Below are 21,914 nucleotides of genomic sequence, written 5' to 3'. Positions count from 1 at the left end.
GATTTATCTGAGTTATTTTAAGAAATCATGTTGTTTTCCACAGAATATAAACGTCATAGGTCAAAATATTAAATTAAAGTAAAGTTATATGCCATAAAATGACAAATTGTCATTATCCTGGCTGTCATTTTCCTGACTTTTAAATGCCAGGACAATGAAGTGTTACCAGAAATTTTTCTTAACTGCTAATACTGTAAAGAGCGAAAGCAAATATTAACATAATACCAAGTTTATGTATGATTGTAATACGCGTGGATGTAATCAAAGTTATTTATTCATTTAATGATTGATTATTCTACACAATTTTATTCTGTACATATCAGCAGCAAAAATTTCTTTGATTCCTTCTGCAATGGATAAAAAGAATCATTTTAAGCAATTTATGGTCCATCTAACATAAAGGCTTAAGTTGAGTTACTTACTATTAACTTAAAATGACTGTTTTTTAAACTTCCAAGCTGATATGTCATTTTCCTGGTATTCAAGATTTAGTGAATTTCTATTTTGTTTTTGTTTTTTTCTGGAGAAAATGTCAATAAACTACACTGCTGTCTGTAAGATATTAATAAGTGTAACTAAAGAAATATACAAAAAAAATTTAGATTATTTTGAAGACTTTTTGGTCCGAATTGTCACGTTTAAAAAGAATCACCCATATATATATATATATATATATATAATAACAGGGCTACATCCCTGTTTTCATTGGTGTATTCATCTTTAGAAATGCAGTCAAAAGCCATAATAAGTTATCAAAAGGTTTATTAAAAGTTATGCTGGTGGTTATAACAGTTCACATCTCTACTCCACAAGGAAGGGGGTGTGGACAAGACTCCGGATGGTTCCGGCAGATGTTTATTGGAACACGTTATTTAGCAAGAGACATGCGAAAACCTTCGGTCCCGCAATAAATACTACAGAGATTGGTGTAATTAGGTTCCAGTCGTACATACCTTTGTAACTCTACGCATTATGGAAAATCATTTAATGCTTCCTAATATGGAAGTGAAAGAGGGACAAGATTCTAAAAATAACTCCTCCTTTGAAATGTAAATCTACTTATTATTCAATGGTATGTTTTCAGCCTTGAATTCCCAAAACAGAATATCTCTACGCTTACTCTTTAACAAAGACATCTTATGAAACCGAAACAGTTTTAATTATTTTATTAATACAAAAGTATTTATAATTTTTGTATTACATATATGTAACTACAAACTTCAATAAAAGAGGATTTACTAATATTTTCCAAAGACCGCAACATGTAAAATACTCTTGTGACCATTTTGAGAATAGACACTTGATCAAGAGAAAAGATCCAAAATTTAAACATTGCATATAATGTAAAATTTCATCACATATTAAATCATTCTTAACTCTTTCATACCTAAAAGTTTTTTTTTTTCTTACTCGATAAAAATTTAAAAAATGATTGAATACTAGAATGCACTTTTTTATCTATCTACTGGCAGATTAGGCTGGTCGGTGGTGATTTCAAAATTTAGATCGCCATTGGAACCAAATTTTAAGTTTTTTTAAGATCATTTTTTAAATCTTTCTGGATTTCGACCCTTGAAATCGCACTTGAGAACGTTGATATCTTGGCTCATTATTATTTTTACTGTTCTATTTATTCCTAATCTACTGTTATAGCATTTTTGCAACCCTGCCTGCCAGTCTTTGAGAGTTAGTTATTCTTTCGTAATTCAAACTCATATTCATCTGATCAGTATTCTGAATTGATTGTCTTTATTTAATTTGTCCTTCTATTATCCTCTTCTATTATCAATTTATTGATTTACGGTGTTTACCACGTATGCTTATGGTAAATACTAAATATATATTTATGATAGATGTTAGACAATTAAGAATTAAGGAAAAGTGAAAATTTTAAAAAAAAGGAAGAATTTAAGATTTATTAAGTTTATTATGGTATATATATATATGATGATGATGATTTGGAAGCAAAATTCCTTAACCTATGATCTAAAAAGTTTGTATATGAGGAATAATGAGTCATACCAATAATTCAGTCCAATTTGGTTCTAATATGTGACTTTTTGGGGGCGTCGTGCCTTATTATATTGCTGCTTATTAGTATTTATACTAAGGGACAGTAATAGCAGATAAACTATGGGACCAAATTTTTCTGATGAATTGTGAAAATATAAAAACGAAGGGAAAATACGTTACATATTTCTGCTAACCATAATATATAGCTACAAAAACACTTATTTGAATATCTGGCTACACTGTAAAAGCATCCGGATCAAGTTACGGTATAAAGTTCCGGCAAATAAGATACATCTTCCGTAAAATCCATTTTTACCGTAAAGTATAATACGGTAACTTTGACAGTAATATTTATTTAATTCCAGTGATTCAGTGATTTTATGGTAATTATTATACTAATAAAAAAGGTATGTCAGTTTTTTTGTACCGTAACATGATCCAGTAAAAATGGATTGTTGAGTTCCGGTACTTTTTAACGGAATTTTTTACAGTGTAATAGGTTAAGAACTAGATACAGATGTGACATTTTACTCATTCAAATTCAGCTGTTTGTCATAATAATAATGAAATAATAAATTAATTGCTTTTATTACGTATAATTGGAAGGGTTTGTTAGATTTTAGAAAAATGGAAACATCATTGTAAGAAAAATAAATTGAATAAAGGCAAAGGACAAAAATGTCGCACTTTCAGGAGAAATGAAAAAAATGTCGTATTCGAAACTAAGTATGATGGAATGCAGAATATTAATTTTCATCTAGTTGACTAGCGACCTATATATATATATATATATATATATATATATATATATATAAATCTATATATATATATATATATATATATATATATATATATATATATATATATATATATATATATATATATATATATATATATATATATATATATATATATATATATATATATATATATATATATATATATATATATATATATATATATATATATATATATATATATATATATATATATATATATATATATATATATATATATATATATATATATATATATATATATATATATATATATATATATATATATATATATATATATATATATATATATATATATATATATATATATATATATATATATATATATATATATATATATATATATATATATATATATATATATATATATATATATATATATATATATATATATATATATATATATATATATATATATATATATATATATATATATATATATATATATATATATATATATATATATATATATATATATATATATATATATATATATATATATATATATATATATATATATATATATATATATATATATATATATATATATATATATATATATATATATATATATATATATATATATATATATATATATATATATATATATATATATATATATATATATATATATATATATATATATATATATATATATATATATATATATATATATATATATATATATATATATATATATATATATATATATATATATATATATATATATATATATATATATATATATATATATATATATATATANTCTTAATTATATATATAATTTTTTTTGCTGTGCTTGTGCTTATTAATTACTAGAAATTTAGAAATAATAAATTTTTTAAGAATTATTTTGACCATTCAGGAATGATTATACTTTTGTACTCATTTATTTCTTTAAATTCAATTCTTTTACTGTTTTGTTAAGTTTTATTTAAAATTATTTGTATATGCTTCTTACAAAAGATAGCATACAGGTGAACTATTACAGCTCTATGCTTGTAACAAAGAAATCAAAAGAAAAAAGTTTTCCTTTTCTACTCTTTTCCCTCGTTTTGTTTTTTGTAATATTTTGCTCAGATGATTAAAAAATCTTTCTTCTGATTACAATCTTTCATTAAATGTTATTTTTATTTTTTAAGAGGCTAAATATACCAAAGGTTCTTGATAAACATCAAGTTTCAGATATATTTATTTGCTTTTGATCCCTGCCTCTTGATTGATTTCCTCACAGAGCAGTTATCCAAAAAATATTATAACCCGTCTATATATTGCTGTTTAATTTAAGGAATTGTTACCTATTTCTATTATAATGTTTGACAAAGTTCTCAAGCATTTGTTAGTAAGTAAAATAATACCCTGGATTATCCATTTTATGAGTTTTGCACACATGTTGGCCTAGTGACCAGTCAGAATGAGAAATTTGAAAAAAGTTGAATGTGAACAGCACACGGAGAATAAAAGATTCTTTCAAAATCACCATATGTTAAAGACAGTTCTGGGGAAACAATCCATAATTCTAAGAATTAAATCAAAATATATGGTTTTTAAACTATTCATATCTAAACTTTATCGTTCGCTGTTTTTACGGTTTACTGGACATTTTACTTTTCAAAATTATCTTTCTTATAACAGTACATTTAGTAACAAATTAAAATCTCAAAAGTATCGTATTTAAAATAAAGGATTTTTATGCCATTCTCTTAAGTATCATGATAAAATTACCAAAACGATCTTCAAAGCTATCAATCTTGTTAAAATTTATTTGATAATTTTATCCTTTAAATGTCTTTGCCTCTTACTAAATAGAAGGGTAATAATCTGTTTATACTTATACAGTTTATTTAAAAAGAGAGTTTATTTAAATGTTGATTGGAGTTAGGTGATTGTTAATTATTTTCTATGCTTACATAATTTCTCAATAGTAAGAAGGGTTAAAAGGACATGAATGATGGTTTTAAATGTTTATTTTAAAGTGATTTAAACATTCTACACTCGGATATATCCATTTTTACGAGGTGGTGGAATTTATTTATTTATTTAACTAAATATGTGGGTTTCCTAGTAAATACAAAGAACGGATTAAAAACTTTTTTTAGTTTGAAAAACAGATAGCAAAATTTTACGAAAGACAGCAAGAGTATAAATCGAATGTTATAACGGGATTTATACGCATTAGAAAGGTTAGCGAAATAGCAATACTGCACGGTGAGGTCATGGCCAACTGGAAGGGGAGAAGCCGAAGAACTAGCTTATGTTTACTTGTGACGTCACGAGTTCTGTCCGACCGGTAAACGTATAGCTGAAACTAAGACGCAGCTTTTCAATAGCTTTTAAATAATATATAGTATTTTGGACTCAAAAATGTTTGTTGTTTTGTGTTTATTTATTTATTTAATTACTTTTTCCATTGAATCAGGTCATAAGATTTTTGTTTTTTACTTGTATTACTTTGTACTGCAATGCTTAAAATAAATTCCAAGGAATAAGTGTAGTAATTTTATTTATTATAATCTAAACATGCAGTTTGATGTTTTACTAAAATGTATCTTTTGTTTAGTTTTATTATTAATTAAAATTCCTTTTTATTAAATCGAATTATATACAAATCGAATTATATGCAATTCTGTATAAGTAATACATATCTTAATACTTGACACAATTTAAATGAAAAAAATATAAAAACTCTTCTTTTCTGTTTGCTGGTTTAAATTATTATTATTATAATAGAAAAATATATTATTATAATAAAAAATATTATTATAATAAAAATAATAATTCCAATAAAAAATAATTATTACATTATAATAATTATTTTTTATTATTTTATTAATTTGAAGAAAATTTTACTGTAGTGCAGCTATCGGCACTGCAATGGAAGTTACATAGTTTACTATAGTTACTATATAATAGTTTACATATTGCAGTTTTTACTTAGCAATTCATATTCATATTTCATCGGAATTTGCTTAATTTTGGGAGAGTTATCACTCTGTTTGAAATTTTTCCTTAATTTATGATATCCATTGTATATTAAATATTTATAGATAATTTTTGTAAAAGAAAAGAATCTTATTGAATCCAATGGACTGCAAGCAAACAATCGCAGAACAACCGCAAAACGCAGTTTCCTGAAACCGGAAGAAGTTAAGAAAACTTCTGGAGTATTATTCCACTTATGTTATGCTTAAGAGATATTATGTGAGCAGGCTTATTATTCTAGAAAGTTTTATTAAATTGATTGGTATTTAAATTTACGCGTTGTTTTACCATTCATAAGAGTTTTCTGTAATTAATAAACTCCACAACGTGTCATGACCCTAAAACAAATTTAGCAAAATTAATATCACAGCATAAATAAAGTGGAAGGTTTGCCCTTTTTTGAGACTTATCCCTTATTATATATATTTGTGTAAAATAGAGCCGTTTATTAAATTCTGGGTAGCATCATACCAAGTTTGTGGAGTCTTCTAAACTCAATTGTTGTTTCTTTCATTGAAAGTTAAATTGAAGGAACGCGTTATAATGAAAACACTACAAGTATAATAATATTGGATGTCGCGTTTTTTCAAGCGTATGTGTGCAATTTAGTCAGAAATAGTAACCCGGAAGCCTGACGTCATGTTTTGACCACCTGTTATTTTCTATCTGCACTTAGCTTTACAGGGTCAACCATCCATTCACGCAAAGTCCAGAGCATTTAAACTCTATTATAAGATTGAACACTTCATGAATTTTTTTATGATTTTTTGCACTGCGATATTTATTTGGAATTTATTTCATTGTTTGAAAGATATGTTCAAGCCAGAGGCTTAACTATTCGCGATCACAGCCCTCGAATACGTCACCCGGGGTAAAGATCTTTCCTCTTTCCCTTTCCTTCGCATTCCAGTTGTATTGGCGATCGAAATGGGCTATAGGTGGCATAGAGTAGAATTCTCAACTTAAGACAACACTCTTCGCATCGTTCCACCATAAGCTTGTGGAGAGTCATAGGAGAGGGAAGTACGTGAGTTTCTGTATTTATTTTCAAATAGATTAAAAAATTTTAAGTTAGGAAACTATATGGAACTAAAAACTACATTTAACATAATTATTAAGAAAATCGTCGTGGAAATTTTCAAAAAAAAATTTTTTTTTGCTACTTAAATATGAAAAAATTAAGCAATGGGAAAATATCGTAGTACATTCCTATGCAACTTAGAAAAGGAGGAGAGGGAAGGGGAGGATCAAGACATCGATCCGATCTTCTCCCCAGAGGGCGAATGCGAGCGTTAATATCATGTTGCATACTAATAAAAACATTTATGAATTTATTTGTTCTTTTGTGTTTTCTGAAAAACAAAAAAGTCCAATATTTGAGCAATGATCACGTGTTTAAAGGAATTTTATTATTTAGAGTTTGAAAATTGATAAAAGAAAGAAGTTGATGATAAAAGAATTTAATTTTTCTAACTATTCTAATTTGGACGAATGGCCATTTATAGTTTATATTATATATATTCGCAATTGCAACGCTCGAATACGCCATCTGGGGAGAAGACCGGTTTCATGGCGTAACCGTTCCCTCTCCTCCTCGTATTTTTCCCCTTTCTTGATATTTTTCGTATCTAATTGTCACAAATATCTTTTTTTTAAATATCCTCGTCGCTTTCTCCTGGAACTATGTTTAATGTAGTTTTCAGTTCAATATAGGCGATCGCAGTTCTAGAATACGCTATCTGGGGAGAAAACCGGTTCCCTGCCTTTATTGGCTTTTCTCCCTTCCCTCTCCTCCACTTTTCAGTTGCATAGGAATGTACAACAATATTTTTCCTTTTCTTAATACTTTTCGTATTTAAATGTTAAAAACGTTTTTAAAATTTTCATTGCGCTTTTTCTTAAAGCTATGCTTCATGCAGTTTTCAGTTCCATATAGTTTCCTATCTTAAAAGTTTTAAATGTATTTGAAAATCAAGACAGAAACTATCGTAATTCCTTCTCCTATGACTCTCCACACGCTGATCGGGAAAACATGCGAAGTATTGCCATAGTTCTACTCTACGCCATCTGCAGCCCATTTCGATTGTCATTAATGGATGATGGTTTGAAATTTGAATTTCAAAATTTTTTACGAACTTATATTTATTACTGAAATAATTTATATTTATTACTGATTTTTTTTCAAAACTCGCTTAGTTACGTTGCATTGTAATGTAACAATATAATGTTTTTTAAAAAAATATCTGATATTGATAAAATACCTAGTTATTTATACATATTATGTACACACCATTATTAACTGATTTTTCAATATCATGTGACCTTTCCCATTATATAAAGTAATCCATTTAAATACCATCTAAGCTTCAAGCCACTTTACAACATGTTGGAATGTGACTATGACGCAATTTTTCTCTGTTTATACATGTTTGTTTTATTCACGAATCCCGGTGATTCCGCTTTATTTGAAATTCAGCAATTGTTATTGTTTAAATTTACAAAAAAAAATTTGCGTGTGACTGTTATATTAAAGTGTAAGACTGTTTACCTTAGTTTGTTTTGATTTAAATATATTTGTTTTTATAATTTAATGTAGCCGGCAAATCCTATTAATATTGTTTTGCCTCAGGTGAAATGACAAGACATTAAGTGAGATGATTAAATGTAATCTTTATTTCTATTTTCTGTGACTATTATAGGAAACTGTGTTGTGTGTTCTGTTTTTGTAAGTGTTGCTGAAGGACATTTTTAGATTTTTTTAATTGTATGCTTCATGTCATAAGGACCCACATAAAAAAAGACATGCATTTCACTTCTCTTTTTATATAAATTAGTCTAACGTGGAAACTTTTAAGGACCTTATAGTTCTGCGCTTTTATATTGATACTTTATGTTCGTAAAAGATGAAGTATCAAAATAAAGAGATTTCCTTTCATCTTTTATAATAATTCTGACTTCTCATTGTCCTGCAAATAAATTAAAAATAACAACATTGTAAAAGTAGATTCTACTGTTTGAATTGTATGTTTGTCATATTTTTACATTTCTTTCAATATTTGCTTAAAAGAAAAATTTGACTTAACAATATGAATACAAAGTATTGTATGTATTTAATGTTTTCAATTATTTTTACAGTATTAGTGACATTTCTACTCATCTTTTAGCTCAATTTCCTGCTACAATTTCGCTGTGATTTTGGTTACACCTATCATTTCAATTTTAATGTTATTATAATGCTTTTTTAAATTTATTGCTGTGTTTTTGTCAGATGAAGTAGTAACTTCGTTAAGGCATGAAAAATTCTTGGAATTTGTCATGAATTTGAAAATTTCAAGTGTAGCAAATACCTTGTTGTTACCTGTCATTCACTATGTGAGGAGATAAATTCTGCAAGAAAATGCCAACCATAGTGAGAGGAGAAATTTCTCACTTGAATAGCTGCAATTAAACTGTAAACATTAATCCTTTTTAGATAAAATTGAAGTAAAGATCTTTTTTGACTTAAAATTTTTTTTATTTTTTAAAGAAAGTTATTTACTTTAAATTGAAAATCTGCTTGAAATTTTTAATAAATTAAGAAGGATGAATCTCTTTTAATTAAAACTTATACTAACAGTGATAGCTTGATCAAGAAACAAGAAATGTCGAAAGTTTTAAGTCCAGCAAACAAATACATGACTTGATCAACAATGAAAAATTCAATTTATTTAAAGAGTTATTTCAAACATGTTTCTGTCATATTTATTTTTGTAATTCTATTTTTGCTGAGAAATGTTCTTGACCAATTGTAGTAAAATAAAGATCATAAAATGGCTCTCAAGCATCTTATTTTACTAAAAATAATGTTTAAAAGTAACCAAGCTAGAATAAATAATTATATAACATAGATTAAATTAAACTGTCTACTTCGTTAATAGTGGTACTTATCACATCCAGTATTCTATGTTTACTAACCCTATTTTTTTTATTTTTTAACTAGATTCTTTTTCATCATTCCACATTTGCGTTTATTTTTAAATACATGTCTGGTATGTATCAAACTATTTTTAGTTGAGATGCTATAATTTGCTTATGCTGGCTAATATAAAATGAATTCACTTGAATGATTAGGGAGAAAAATGACTGCTACGGTAAGAAGAAACATGACTGATCACCAGTGCAATACTATTCAAATTGTTTCAAAACGTTATATTTGGTATTTTTACACTCATAATTTTTTATAAAATTTTAAATTCAAAATAAACTTTTTTAAGTTCAATAAAACTTTTTCTTAGTTTTCTAATTTTTTATTTAGCAATGACTCAGTGACTATTCTAGAAATTCAAAGATAATTTTGTTTTTAGCTACGCGCTTATTATTTGGGTATATATATATAAATATGCAATATATACAGTGAAACCTCGGTTAAGCGGACATTCTTGAAACTGAAAAATTATCAATTTATGAGAGTTTTCCATTTACAGAAAGGGTGCCCTAATAACAAAGTTTAAGTTTAACACCGTATATTGTTTTTATAATATTTTCAAAGATATACAAATAATTAAATAATCTACCAGAACTATTAACAGGAATATTTCTTTAAACTGTTCAAAATATTTTTTTGATAAATAGAATATATTAAAAAGCTTGATATAAATGCATAATTCTAGATGTAGCTAAAGATAAAAGAATATAATTTTCCTATTATAGCACAGATATCCAAGTTAGACATATGATACCGAATAGGAACTTTTGGTCCTCAGTTGGTTTCAATTATTAGGTTTACATCTCCTAACACCTACCTATCACTTAATAGGAAACGTGGTTAATACCTATTTGAAAGTAAACCTCCCATGATTCACAGGGAAAAAAAAGCAATGCATACCTCTAAGTCATGCGGACCTATGGAGTTGTTTATTCACAATTGATCATCTATCAAGTGTCTGAATAAATGTTTCATTTATATGAACAGGTTAATGATTATACTTCTTTTCTCTTTTTTTAAAAATTTTTTTTTTACCCCAGCTGTGTTAAATACAGTCTTCAAATTGATAAGAAAATGAAAGAAGTTTTCAGCACGGAAGAAGCATTGAGACAATTAAGACCTCATTTTAACTTGAGGGATCTCATAACCTATGTCATCCAGATGAAAAGATCAAAAGATGCAGCTGTCTGAATTATTTCACAAGAGCAGTATCATTTCCTCTCCTTTCTTTGCAAAGATAAGGTGAGGGGACTGGAGAAAGATTGATTCTTTTGTAGTGAAATAATTCAACAATATTTTCAGCTATAGATAGATAAGGCAAAAAATTTACTTGCTTTAAAAATGGTGAAATGCATTTTTTCTTGCAATTTAAAGCAAAAATAGGATGTTTTTTTTCTTTCAAATTTGAAAAAAGTAGTGCCCGATTTAAAGAGATAGAAAATAACAGTTCAGAGCAAAATTGACTGTCCGCTTTGCAGAGAATGTATATAATGGTTTATTCATTCCCAGGGAATTAAAAATATGTCGGTATTGAGGGGCATCCATTTTGTAGGAGTGTCCTTAACAGGAGGTTTCACTGTATACATATATGTAATATATAATTCTAAAATTTTTTGAAGCTTAACCCACTGACGGTTCTGCACGTAAAAAGTCGCATTTTAACCTGCAGTCTTCTCTGCATAGCAAAACCGGTTTTCCCATGTTAACTGATAGGGGGACTATGTGTAGGGGAGAAACATTCTCCCAATTTTGCCCATTTCCTTAACCGCCAGTGGGTTAAGAACTACTCTTTTATCTAATGAAATTTATTTTTCCAAATGGAAATAGTTCATGATTACAAAATTAAAGGACCTAAGTAATATATTTATATCTAAGTATTTTTAGCCACAGAATAGCTTTTTAAGAAGGCTGTAAACTTTATTAGCATATTTTTTAATAATTAATATTAATTATTGATATAATAATTCTTTTTATTTCTTATAATTTACTTATGTGTTAACAAGGTAACACAAATTTACATACGATTTCTCTTTTCTAAACTTTCATAGACTTAAAATTTTTTTGATCAATATGCAAATATGCTTTTTACTTTTGTGTGTTAAAAAGTATCACTTGTCATTTAAACATATTTGAAGACATTGTGGCTAATTGGCTGAATTTTTTTCTTTTTTTTTATTATACTTGCACCAAATACATCACATATTAGACATGATTATAAGCTATACCTTTTGATTGCGTATCAAAGATGAAAACATCTAAGTTGGTGTGTTCAATTTATCAATTATTATTTACAAAAGAATCCAAACATAGTAAGTTTGATGTTTAATATAATTTGATACTTAAACTAATATCGACAATACTACTTAACATAGAATTTAAAATAAATTTCTTTGTCATTGTGTTTAGGTTACTCCAACTTTTGTTTAATAGTTTATATCTTCACTTTGAAATCTATCTTCATTATTATGCATTCTACTGTATCAACTATTTAAATTTTCTCAGTCTTTTGAAATCAATAGATATGTTTTTTAAAAAAATCTTTTTTTTCTATTCATAACAGGCTTATAACTATGAATGGTTGTTCAAACTCTCAAGTTATTCTTGGTATTAAATTGCGAAATGATGGTTTTGTTGATAAATCAAACTGCTATGATGATGGTGCTATTGTGGGCTCTATAATATGTAGTGATTTATCTTTAAGCTGCTCTAACTTTCGAAGACTATTGAATGCAGAAAACTTGTGCCTTCCAGAAAAATTTAAGTTTCTCTCTAATCATGGGTGAGTTATTATTTAATTTTATAAAAAGCAAAATTGTAAATCTAGTTCATGAAACAAGTGTAGAAAGGAGGAAGACAGCCCCTTTTCTTCCTTGATAAACAACTTACCAAAGAGTATGACACATGCGATGAATCCAATCAAAGTATGAAAATAGAATTAAACAAAAACAAAGAGCAAAATTTAATTTAAAAACAATAAATTGAAATGTAAAAGTACTTAAAAAGCAGCTAAAATCAAAATTGTCTTAATTAAACAGTATAAATAAAAGTATGAGAATTTAAATACAAGCAAAACGAAATCTAAAGATACGCATGTTATCAAAAATGGCACTTCATCAGAAGACACACCATTTTGTCAACATGCTGGAGCCTTTGTGCTGTTGATGGTAAAACCAAAAACCGACAGTTCCCCAAGGCCCCATAACAGAAAATAAAGCAATTCAAAGATGGAAATGACAAGGAAATTTCTATTTCAATTTTTCTATTTTATTTTAATTTATTCTATTTTATATTGTATTTCTATTTTAAGCCTTCTTTGGTTTTTTACCAAACTTATCCCTGTGCTATGGATAAGTATAGAGTTCTGTAAAAATTAAACATTTTTAAAAAAATTGCTGATTTTCAAACGAATTTTGCCAAAATGAAGTGTCTACATAAGGATTAAAACTTGTTTTAAGAGTTAATTAAAGCACATAGAAATTTTTTTAATTGAGATTTTGTATTTGCAGAAAGTTTTTCATCTTATTTAACTCTGCTCCAAAGCATGGCATAATTATTTTATCTTTTTCGGGCCCAGGGACAAAATCTAAGATTGTCCCTGGACCTTTATGATTCTTCCCCACTCTTCTGATTTTGACTCAAGAAGGAAATATCCTCTCACAGACAAAGGACAATAAGGTAGAATGGAAAGTAAGTCGAAATAAGAAAGAAGAAAAAGAAAACCCAGGAAAAAAATTGTTCGAACTTTGTAGAGAAAAATTATTTTGATCTGTTAGAAAATCTTATAAAGTGGAATTTTCTTAAAAAGGGTAACTTAAAATCTGGGATAATTTAACCCACTGGCGGTTAAGGAAATGGGCAAAATTGGGAGAATGTTTCTCCCCTACACACAGTTCCCCTATCAGTTAACATGGGAAAACCGGTTTTGCTATGCAGAGAAGACTGCAGGTTAAAATGCGACTTTTTACGTGCAGAACCGTCAGTGGGTTAAGTTGGTAATGGATAAGTGTTTGCGATTTTCACAGACCAGCAGAATATAATGTAGGAAGCAGGATAACATACAAAATGGACAATGTAAAACCAGTATTCTTCTATATATATGGGGGATTCGATTCTTTGGAACGATAACAATTCGAACCAAAAAATTTCTTCAAATTTAAAGTCTTCAATATAATCTAAGTTTTTTTTTGTATACTTCTTTAGTTACATTTATTAATATCTTACAGACAGCAGTGTAGTTTATTGGCATTTTCTCGAGGGAAATAAAAAATAGAAATTCAAATCTTGAATGCCAGGAAAATGACATATTAGCATAGAAGTTTAAAAAACAGTCATTTTAAGTTAATAGTAAGCAGGGTTCGTTGATTTAAATCAGCTTGATTTAAATCACGATTTAAATCAAATGATTTTTTTAAAAAAGTCATTGATTTAAATCAACTAATTTTTTTTATCTATATATATTGATTTTAAAAGTCAAAAAACAGTGTTTTAAATTTTTGATACTTTTATTATTTTCTTTTCTTAGTCTTAAAATTTAATTTAAATAAATTGCTGCATTAATTAATTTTAGTTAACGAAATTACTTTCTTGGTGTGTGTTAAATTCCAACACATTTGAAATTACATTTTTAAAAATGTTTTGATTCTTGAGATTGAAAGTACAGATTAAAGTAAACATTTAATGCTGTCTTAATATAGACTTGCATAGCTGTAGCTGTATTAATAAGCATGAATTTTTTTCAAAAAATAATACAAATTCTACCTTTTGAATGAAAAAGCGTGAATTAAAATCTACATCATATTTTATTGGTGGAAAATGTATATTTCTGAAGCTTGAGGTTATATTAAAAAGAAATTACCCTAATATGCCAAAAACAGAAAAAGAAAAAAAAAGGCAGATGAATTCAGATGTTTTTTTCCTAATATAGTGTCATTCTTCCCTTTCAAAGTCTATTTGATGCAGTAGGGTTATTAACTGGTATTTTTTTCTCATAATATGTTTACAGTATCTTTGACATTATCTGATTTTCTATAAAGAAATTTTGTGAAAAAAAATTCCAATGAGTACATAGATTTTCTAATTTTTAGCTTAACTTATCTATTTTGATATAGAATTAAAAATGAATATTTTAATATAAAAATATATATATTAAGTATTTATTTATTTTTTGGTGAATGACTACATTTATAAACACAGTCTGCTACATTTATTTTGTCATTTTAAAAATCAAGAGAAAAAAAAAAGAAATCACAATTTTAAATTAAAGTTATGGTTTGCTAACTGAAACTTTGTCTTAATAGTTAAAATACAGGGATCTGTCCAAGCCAAATTTACTACCGTTTAACGGTACCTTTACAAATTCAACTTAAGGAAAAATGATAGAATAATCACACAAAATACTTTTTCTTAAAATTTTACTTTTGTGTCTCGTAAGAAACGATAAATCCATATTTTTACTATATTTGTGTTGATTTTTTAATATAATTTTTTATTTTCACAAAATAGGTACCTCTCAAAAAAACCCAGACAGACCCCTGAATTATTCTTCAAATTCTCTATTTCATCTAGTCTTTAAATTTTAATCATGCATTTGTTTCAAAATGAATGCTAAGCATTCAAAGCCATGCATTATAATGAAAAATTATTTTAGTTAGAGCTTCTAAAATATTGTTACAATATAGTTTTAATATTAAGTTAATTTGACTAAACATTTATAATTTTTTTAATCATAAATTAAAGTTCTTACAGTGTATTTGAATAAAAATCCAAAAAATCTGATTTAAATCAAAAAAATCCGATTTAAATCAAAAAAATCCGATTTAAATAAAAAAAATCCGATTCTTTTGATTTTTTTTTAAAAAAATCGAAAAAATCACGAACCCTGATAGTAAGTAACTCAACTTAATCCTTTATGCTAGATAGACCATAAATTGCTTAAATTAATTCTTTTTATCCACTGTAGAAAGAATCACAAAATATTTTGTTGCTGATATATGCAGAATTTAATTGTGTATAATAATCAATCATTAAATAAATAAATAACTTTGATTACATTCAAGCATATTACAATCATACATAAACTTGGTATTAGTTTAATATTTGCTTTCCCTCCTTACAATATACTGTTTGAAAAGTTTTCTGGTAAGACATCAATGTCCTGGCATTCTTAAGCCTGGAAAATGACAGCCAGGGTAATGACAAATTTATCATTTTATAGCATTTAACTTTACTTTAATTTAATATTTTGGCCAAAGACGTTTACATTCTGCAGAAAACAAACAGGATTTCTTGAAATAACTCAGGTAAATCAATGTAGTTTATGTTATTAATGATTTCAAGAAGACAAAAAAATGACAACATAAAAACCTATGCACCTTGAAAAAATTTTTGAAATAGATTTTGAACCAGAAAATTAGTTCTTTATTCATGCAACAAGACATGTTCATATAAGAGGGTATCTAATCAATCTGTTAACATAGGATGAAAGTAGCCAGGAAAATGACAGATTTTCATGTGTCAAGCAAATTATTGACAGAAAAAATTATTTTAAACAAATTTTTTGTAAATAATACCCTCTGCGTATATTCTAGAAATGCTTACAACGGTTGAGATGAAGAAAATTAGATATTGAAATATTTATTCGAAGTTTTGAAGCTAGTTATTATTGGCACTATTGTTTGTGACATACTGGGAACTTGAAATTAAATAAAATTTTTAACTGTACAAAACAGTCAATGCTAGTGCAAAGTCATTTTAAAATGCTAACAGCGATGCTATTTATCAAAAGTTCCTTTAGTAGTAGGGAACCGATTATCCGGAAGAATCGGGACCATCGCTATTCCAGATAACTGATTTTTCCGGTTTTCTTAATCTCTACAAGAAGCCGTTTTTTTATTGTTAAACCAAAGTAAAAAAAATAATTTGGAAATGTTCTTAAAAAGAAGAAAAAACGATGAAGTAATACAATAGTAATTATTTCCAAAATGATGGTGAGGGAAACATCTTTCAAAAAAGAAAGAAAAATCCTAAAATCTTATAGGGAAAAAAAAAAAAATTTTTTTTTTAAAAAATGGCGGGAAAATTTATCAAATTTCGTTACGGTTTTTTCTGATTTCCGGATAACGGGTTCTGTAGTATAGTATTAACCCCGTGGCAGAATCACAGCGACATTGTCGCAGAATGTTACAGAGCTCTTGCAGAAAGAATTTTCGTTTAGAAAATAAAAAGTTTTGATTTTCTTTTCTCCAAAAAGTTAAGAAATTTTTTTTCTCTAAAATTGTATTTAAATTATGCCTTTTTCGCGCGTCGGAGGGGAAAGAAATGTTCGTAATTTTTCGATTCTTAATTGAGAAGAATGAAAAATAAAGAAAATATATAAGCAAAAAATTTCTTTTCTGCAGAAATGTTGGAAACAGAGTCCTTTTTCACGCATCAGAAAGGAGGAAATGTACATGATTTTTTTTATTCTTATTTGGGAAAAATAAAAAAATTTTGGATTTCTTTTATTTCACTGATTTGACGATTTTTTTATGTGATGATTTACGAAATGCGAAAAAAGAAATAATCAGTGTGTTTTCCTCTTACAAAATATGATAATTCCGCCCATGATATTAGAATAAAAGATACATACAAGTATATTATATCCAATTAGGCTTTTTATGTAAATACAATGTTTCTATTACTTTAACTTTAATTAATAAGATGTATATTAGTTATTACTAAGTGTATCTTGCAGAAAGGTATTAATGCTAGAGAGGCTTGTCGCAGAAAGCCCAAAAAAATTCTGCCACAGGGAGTATTAGATCTTGGAGCTAGGGACTGTGAATTGTCATATTTTGTGAGAATCACCCATATATATATATATATATATTATAAATTTTAATGACATTAAATGATTGANAAAAGTTATTGAATCAGATTAAATTAGTCTCCCACTGGTATATATATATATATATATATATATATAAATATTTTGAAAGGAAATCAATTCTTGCTAACTTTTATTTGCACTTGCTGATCTGTTTTTTTTTTCTTTCTAATTTTGAATAATTTTTGTTTAGATGGCCAATTGATCAGGCTGAAGAACATAAAATAGAAATTTCCCAGTTGATTCTTTCCAACATTGTCACAATACAACGTCATTTTGGTATGTCAAATTTTATTTTAGTATGTGGTGTATCAATTGGGAAGTACTTTTATTTTTAAAATTTCAACTACTGTTTTCTGATGTTAGAGTGAAGTTAAATTCTTCATTTCATAAATGTATGCTACTACCTTATTTTAAGTTTTTGTTGAAAAAAACAATATATATATATTGTAACCTATTTGTACATTCAAAATTGAATTAATAATACCGTATATTCCGGCGCATAACGAGCCCCGGCGTATAACGCGCACCCGTAATTTCTAATAGCTTTTTTTAAATTTTACGATATACTCTTCGTATAACGCGCACGAAAATTTGGATTGTACATGTGCAATATCTCGTCTAGTATCAATAGAAAACCAGAAAGCCTTTTAGTGTGGGACATGCTTAGGTCCCGCCTTACAGATAATACAAAAAAATTGTTGAAAGAATGCAACACCCACATGGCAGTTATTCCGGATCGATTGACACCATTAGTTCAGCCATTGGACGTCTGCTTAAACAAACCATTTAAAGCCAATTTTAGAAAACAGTGGAACACTTGGATGTTGGAGGGCGAGAAAACCTTTACGAAAGGAGGACATATGCGCCATGCAAGTTCGGAAACAGTATGCGAATGGATATTAAAAGCATGGGATGAAATTAAGCCTGAGATGGTTAGAAAATCATTCAAAAAATGCAGCATTTCAAATAATCTGGACGGATCAGAAGATGACTGTTTATTTATGGATGAGGGTAACACAGATGATGAAGACGAAACAGATTGTGATGACGTGTCTGAAGAAATAACGGAAGACGAATATAATGAACTATTTATGTAATAACGAAAATCAATAAAGTATATAGGTAAAGGTATGTTATTTCCTTAAAATAAAATTATTTTTCTATATTTTAATTTTTTTAATCTATAATTTTTTATATTCGGCGTGTACCACGCACCCGTACATTCCAATGTTATTTTTTGTATTAAAAGTGCGCGTTATACGCCGGAATATACGGTAATGATGAACATAATTTTTTAAACAGCAATAATTAATTGTCACAATTCCAAACGGTATCAAGGTGAATCCTTTTCTGGTATATAAATTAAATGCAAAAATGGAATTTCATTGTTATATTTGTAGATTTAAAAATAATGAAGGCTTAAAGTAATAGAATATATAAACATTACATCAGTGTGGGACATACTTGTTTAGTAATAGAACAGATCTGTTATTAGTTTATAGGTGTTTTTTAAAGCTTTAGCAAACTGACAAATTACTCTAATGCTACCTTGTTTGGGCTCATAAATATTTGTAAATACTGAGAATTATTATTTGGTTTTAATGATTTTTCTTCTGTACAGTAAAATCTGGCCAAACTGGACATTTTTTAAAGAAATGTTTAGATTAAAGCATCTTTTTCCCATTCTAAAACCCAGGTAATTCTTATGGCAAGATGGTATATGTAGTTTAAAATAATAGCTTTGCTTCAAGTTTAAGGCTCTTAAATTTTTCTTTTTTTGTATTCCTTGATGAAAGTGCTTGAAAAATACCCAAAACAAGTGTGAAATTCATCTATTTACCAGAAAATGATTGACCTTTATATCTTTTGTAATTGTTCTAATTAATTATTTCTGGTTAAAAACTGTGTTAATCATAAGTTATTTGTATTTTGTTTTTTTAAATTTTCTATAAATAAAAAAAAATGATGAATTCAGAGACATTTTTTAATTTATACTACCTAACTGTTAAGGGTTAGCCATGTTAATCTGCTTATTCTTTTTAAACTGAATATTAAATTTACAAAAAAAAATAAGTCTTACATTTTTTTATTGCAAATAAAATTTATTTAGAAGAATTTTATTTTATTATTATTATAATTTTTTTTTTTGGCCGAGAAATAAAGCAGCTTGTCATCAATGAATTATGAAACAAAACATGTATTTATACTACTAGTTTTAGTTTATAGGTTTTTAGTCCTAAAACAAAATATTGAAGGTCTGGAGCATACAATTTACTCCAAAGAGCCCTATGTCTTTAAAAATTCCTTGAAATGAGAAATGAGTACAACTGAAAATTTATATTTAAATAATACCAATGTGATATATTTACAGGTATCTATTGAGCATTTTTATTAAAATCTGTATCATGTTTCATTTCGTAGTTAATTTTATTTTGCCATTTTTCTTTGAATCATTTACTTAAAATCGGCCAGCTGTCGAATAGAAAACATTGAATTGAATAGAAACTAAATTTAAATTTTTTGTATTATTTCTTTTTGACGGAGCTATCTTCTCTCTTAATGTTTCTCCTAATGACCTTTCAATGTTTCTGGTAAGTTTCAATGTCCAAGATTTCAGCAGTACCTATGTAAGGTTCCTACATAATCAGAAAATATAGAATGGTCAGCAAATTTGATTTTGGGTGAATAAAGTCTGCTCTATACCTAATCGCTGTTGTAGAAACGTCACTCATTTTAAAAGGAAGAATGTGGTAATGTGTGGTGCTAAGTTAGTTGAGTTCTTAAAGAGAAAATAAAAATGAAATGAGTCAGAATTTTTTCTTTTAAAATTTCCATTAAACATAATTTAAGTTTTTTTTTCAGACTTTTTTTTAAAATTAGACTAAATGATATAAAACTGTGTGACAGTTTCTTGTTTTAAGCTTTTTCTGAAAATTTAACCATTTGCAGTTCATTAAAGATATAAAAATTCATTAGGCTGGTAATATTTTTTAAAAATATTAAATTTTACTGCATAAATTAATTTTGGTTTTTGATCACAACTAATGTATGATAACTATATGACTAACATGGCTTTACTTATAAAATATATATTCCATCAAGTCTTTAGATTTTTGGGATTCTGATGCAAATGCATTTTTCCATGGGTAAAATATTTTCTCTATCTTATAATCTATATACCTGGGTATTGTGAAATCTTTTTTTTTCTTTCAAAATGAAATATTTGACTTATTTTGTATCTATATGTTTAAGGAAAAATATTATATAAAATGAAATATTTTATTTCTGATTCTTTATTGTTATGTACGGCAAAAGTGCGGTCTGGAATTGTATTGACATTTTTTTTAAGAAACTTTAAAAAATTGCAGAATTTTATTTCTATTATTGAATGGGAACCCTACATATGTTACAGCAATGGAGACATGTCAAAGTTGTTAACTGTATGAAACTATACCATTCAGAGAAAAGTACCTCCGAAATTCTATTTCTCATTTATATTGTTATATAAATTATTTTTAAATATAAATTGGAAGGAAAATAATGCTTTACTTTCAAATACTGCACTTTCTCAGAATCAGAAATTACAAATACTATAATTTCTGATAATTGTATTATTGTAGTCTTAAGATATTTTTCAAATTATTGCAAACCTTTTAGTTTTTTCCCTCCTGTTTCTCTTTTCAGTTTATTCTTGATCCTAGTTTACTATCCAGGGGTCTGTCCATACATTTTGTGAAAGGTCCTGTTTTTCTAAAATTGTGAAAAAACTTCATAATTTGTGAATATAAAATAAGTGTTAAGTCACATTCTTTCAACCAGGGTCCTGCTTTGGTGATTTTGTGCAAATAGGGTCCTGTTATTGCTTAAAACCTTTTCAAGAAGTTTTTAAATTGTAAATAGATACAAGATTCTGCTCTACAATTGCAGCTTCAAAATTAGAGATGCAACATACAATTGTTGGGTATTTAGCCTAAACTGCTCACCACAGAATATTCCTTTCGGACGAATAATGGAAACAAAATCACTCACATTATTAATTAATTTCAATTGACATATTTTAAATAACATAACTTAGTAATGTGTTACGCATTAAGTAAATTTAAACAATTCTTAAATTTATAATATTTTATTTAAAAAATTGCCAGAAATTGATTTATATTTACAAGAAAAATATTATTTAGTATTTATAAGAATGTGTACACAATGTTTGTAAAAATAGAAATATTTTCTTAGAATACTACATTTGAAATTTAAACTAAGGGAAACTTAGTTTGTCTGGAACTGTCTTCCT

At 26.9% G+C, this 21,914-nt stretch overlaps 1 protein-coding gene across 3 annotated transcripts in view; it reads left to right on the top strand.

Annotated features, from left to right (window-relative positions):
- The first annotated feature begins 8,187 nt into the window (after positions 1 to 8,187).
- LOC107439186 (uncharacterized) overlaps positions 8,188 to 21,914 on the top strand; it is a 62,065-nt gene continuing 48,338 nt past the window's right edge. Inside the window, exons 1-3 of one of the 3 annotated variants that reach the window (XM_016051692.3) lie at positions 8,188 to 8,326; positions 12,317 to 12,535; positions 17,814 to 17,899. In XM_016051692.3, coding sequence (XP_015907178.1) covers positions 12,327 to 12,535; positions 17,814 to 17,899 — 295 coding nt within the window. In that variant the 5' untranslated portion in view covers positions 8,188 to 8,326; positions 12,317 to 12,326. Of the gene's footprint in view, positions 8,518 to 12,316; positions 12,536 to 17,813; positions 17,900 to 21,914 lie in introns of all 3 variants that reach the window. The other 2 variants (XM_016051691.3, XM_016051693.3) reach the window with 2 other exon arrangements.

Source organism: Parasteatoda tepidariorum, chromosome X1 (assembly GCF_043381705.1).
Source record: "Parasteatoda tepidariorum isolate YZ-2023 chromosome X1, CAS_Ptep_4.0, whole genome shotgun sequence".
NCBI lineage: Eukaryota > Metazoa > Arthropoda > Arachnida > Araneae > Theridiidae > Parasteatoda > Parasteatoda tepidariorum.
Note: the sequence above shows the minus strand (reverse complement) of the source record. Positions and strands in the feature narration are given on the sequence as shown.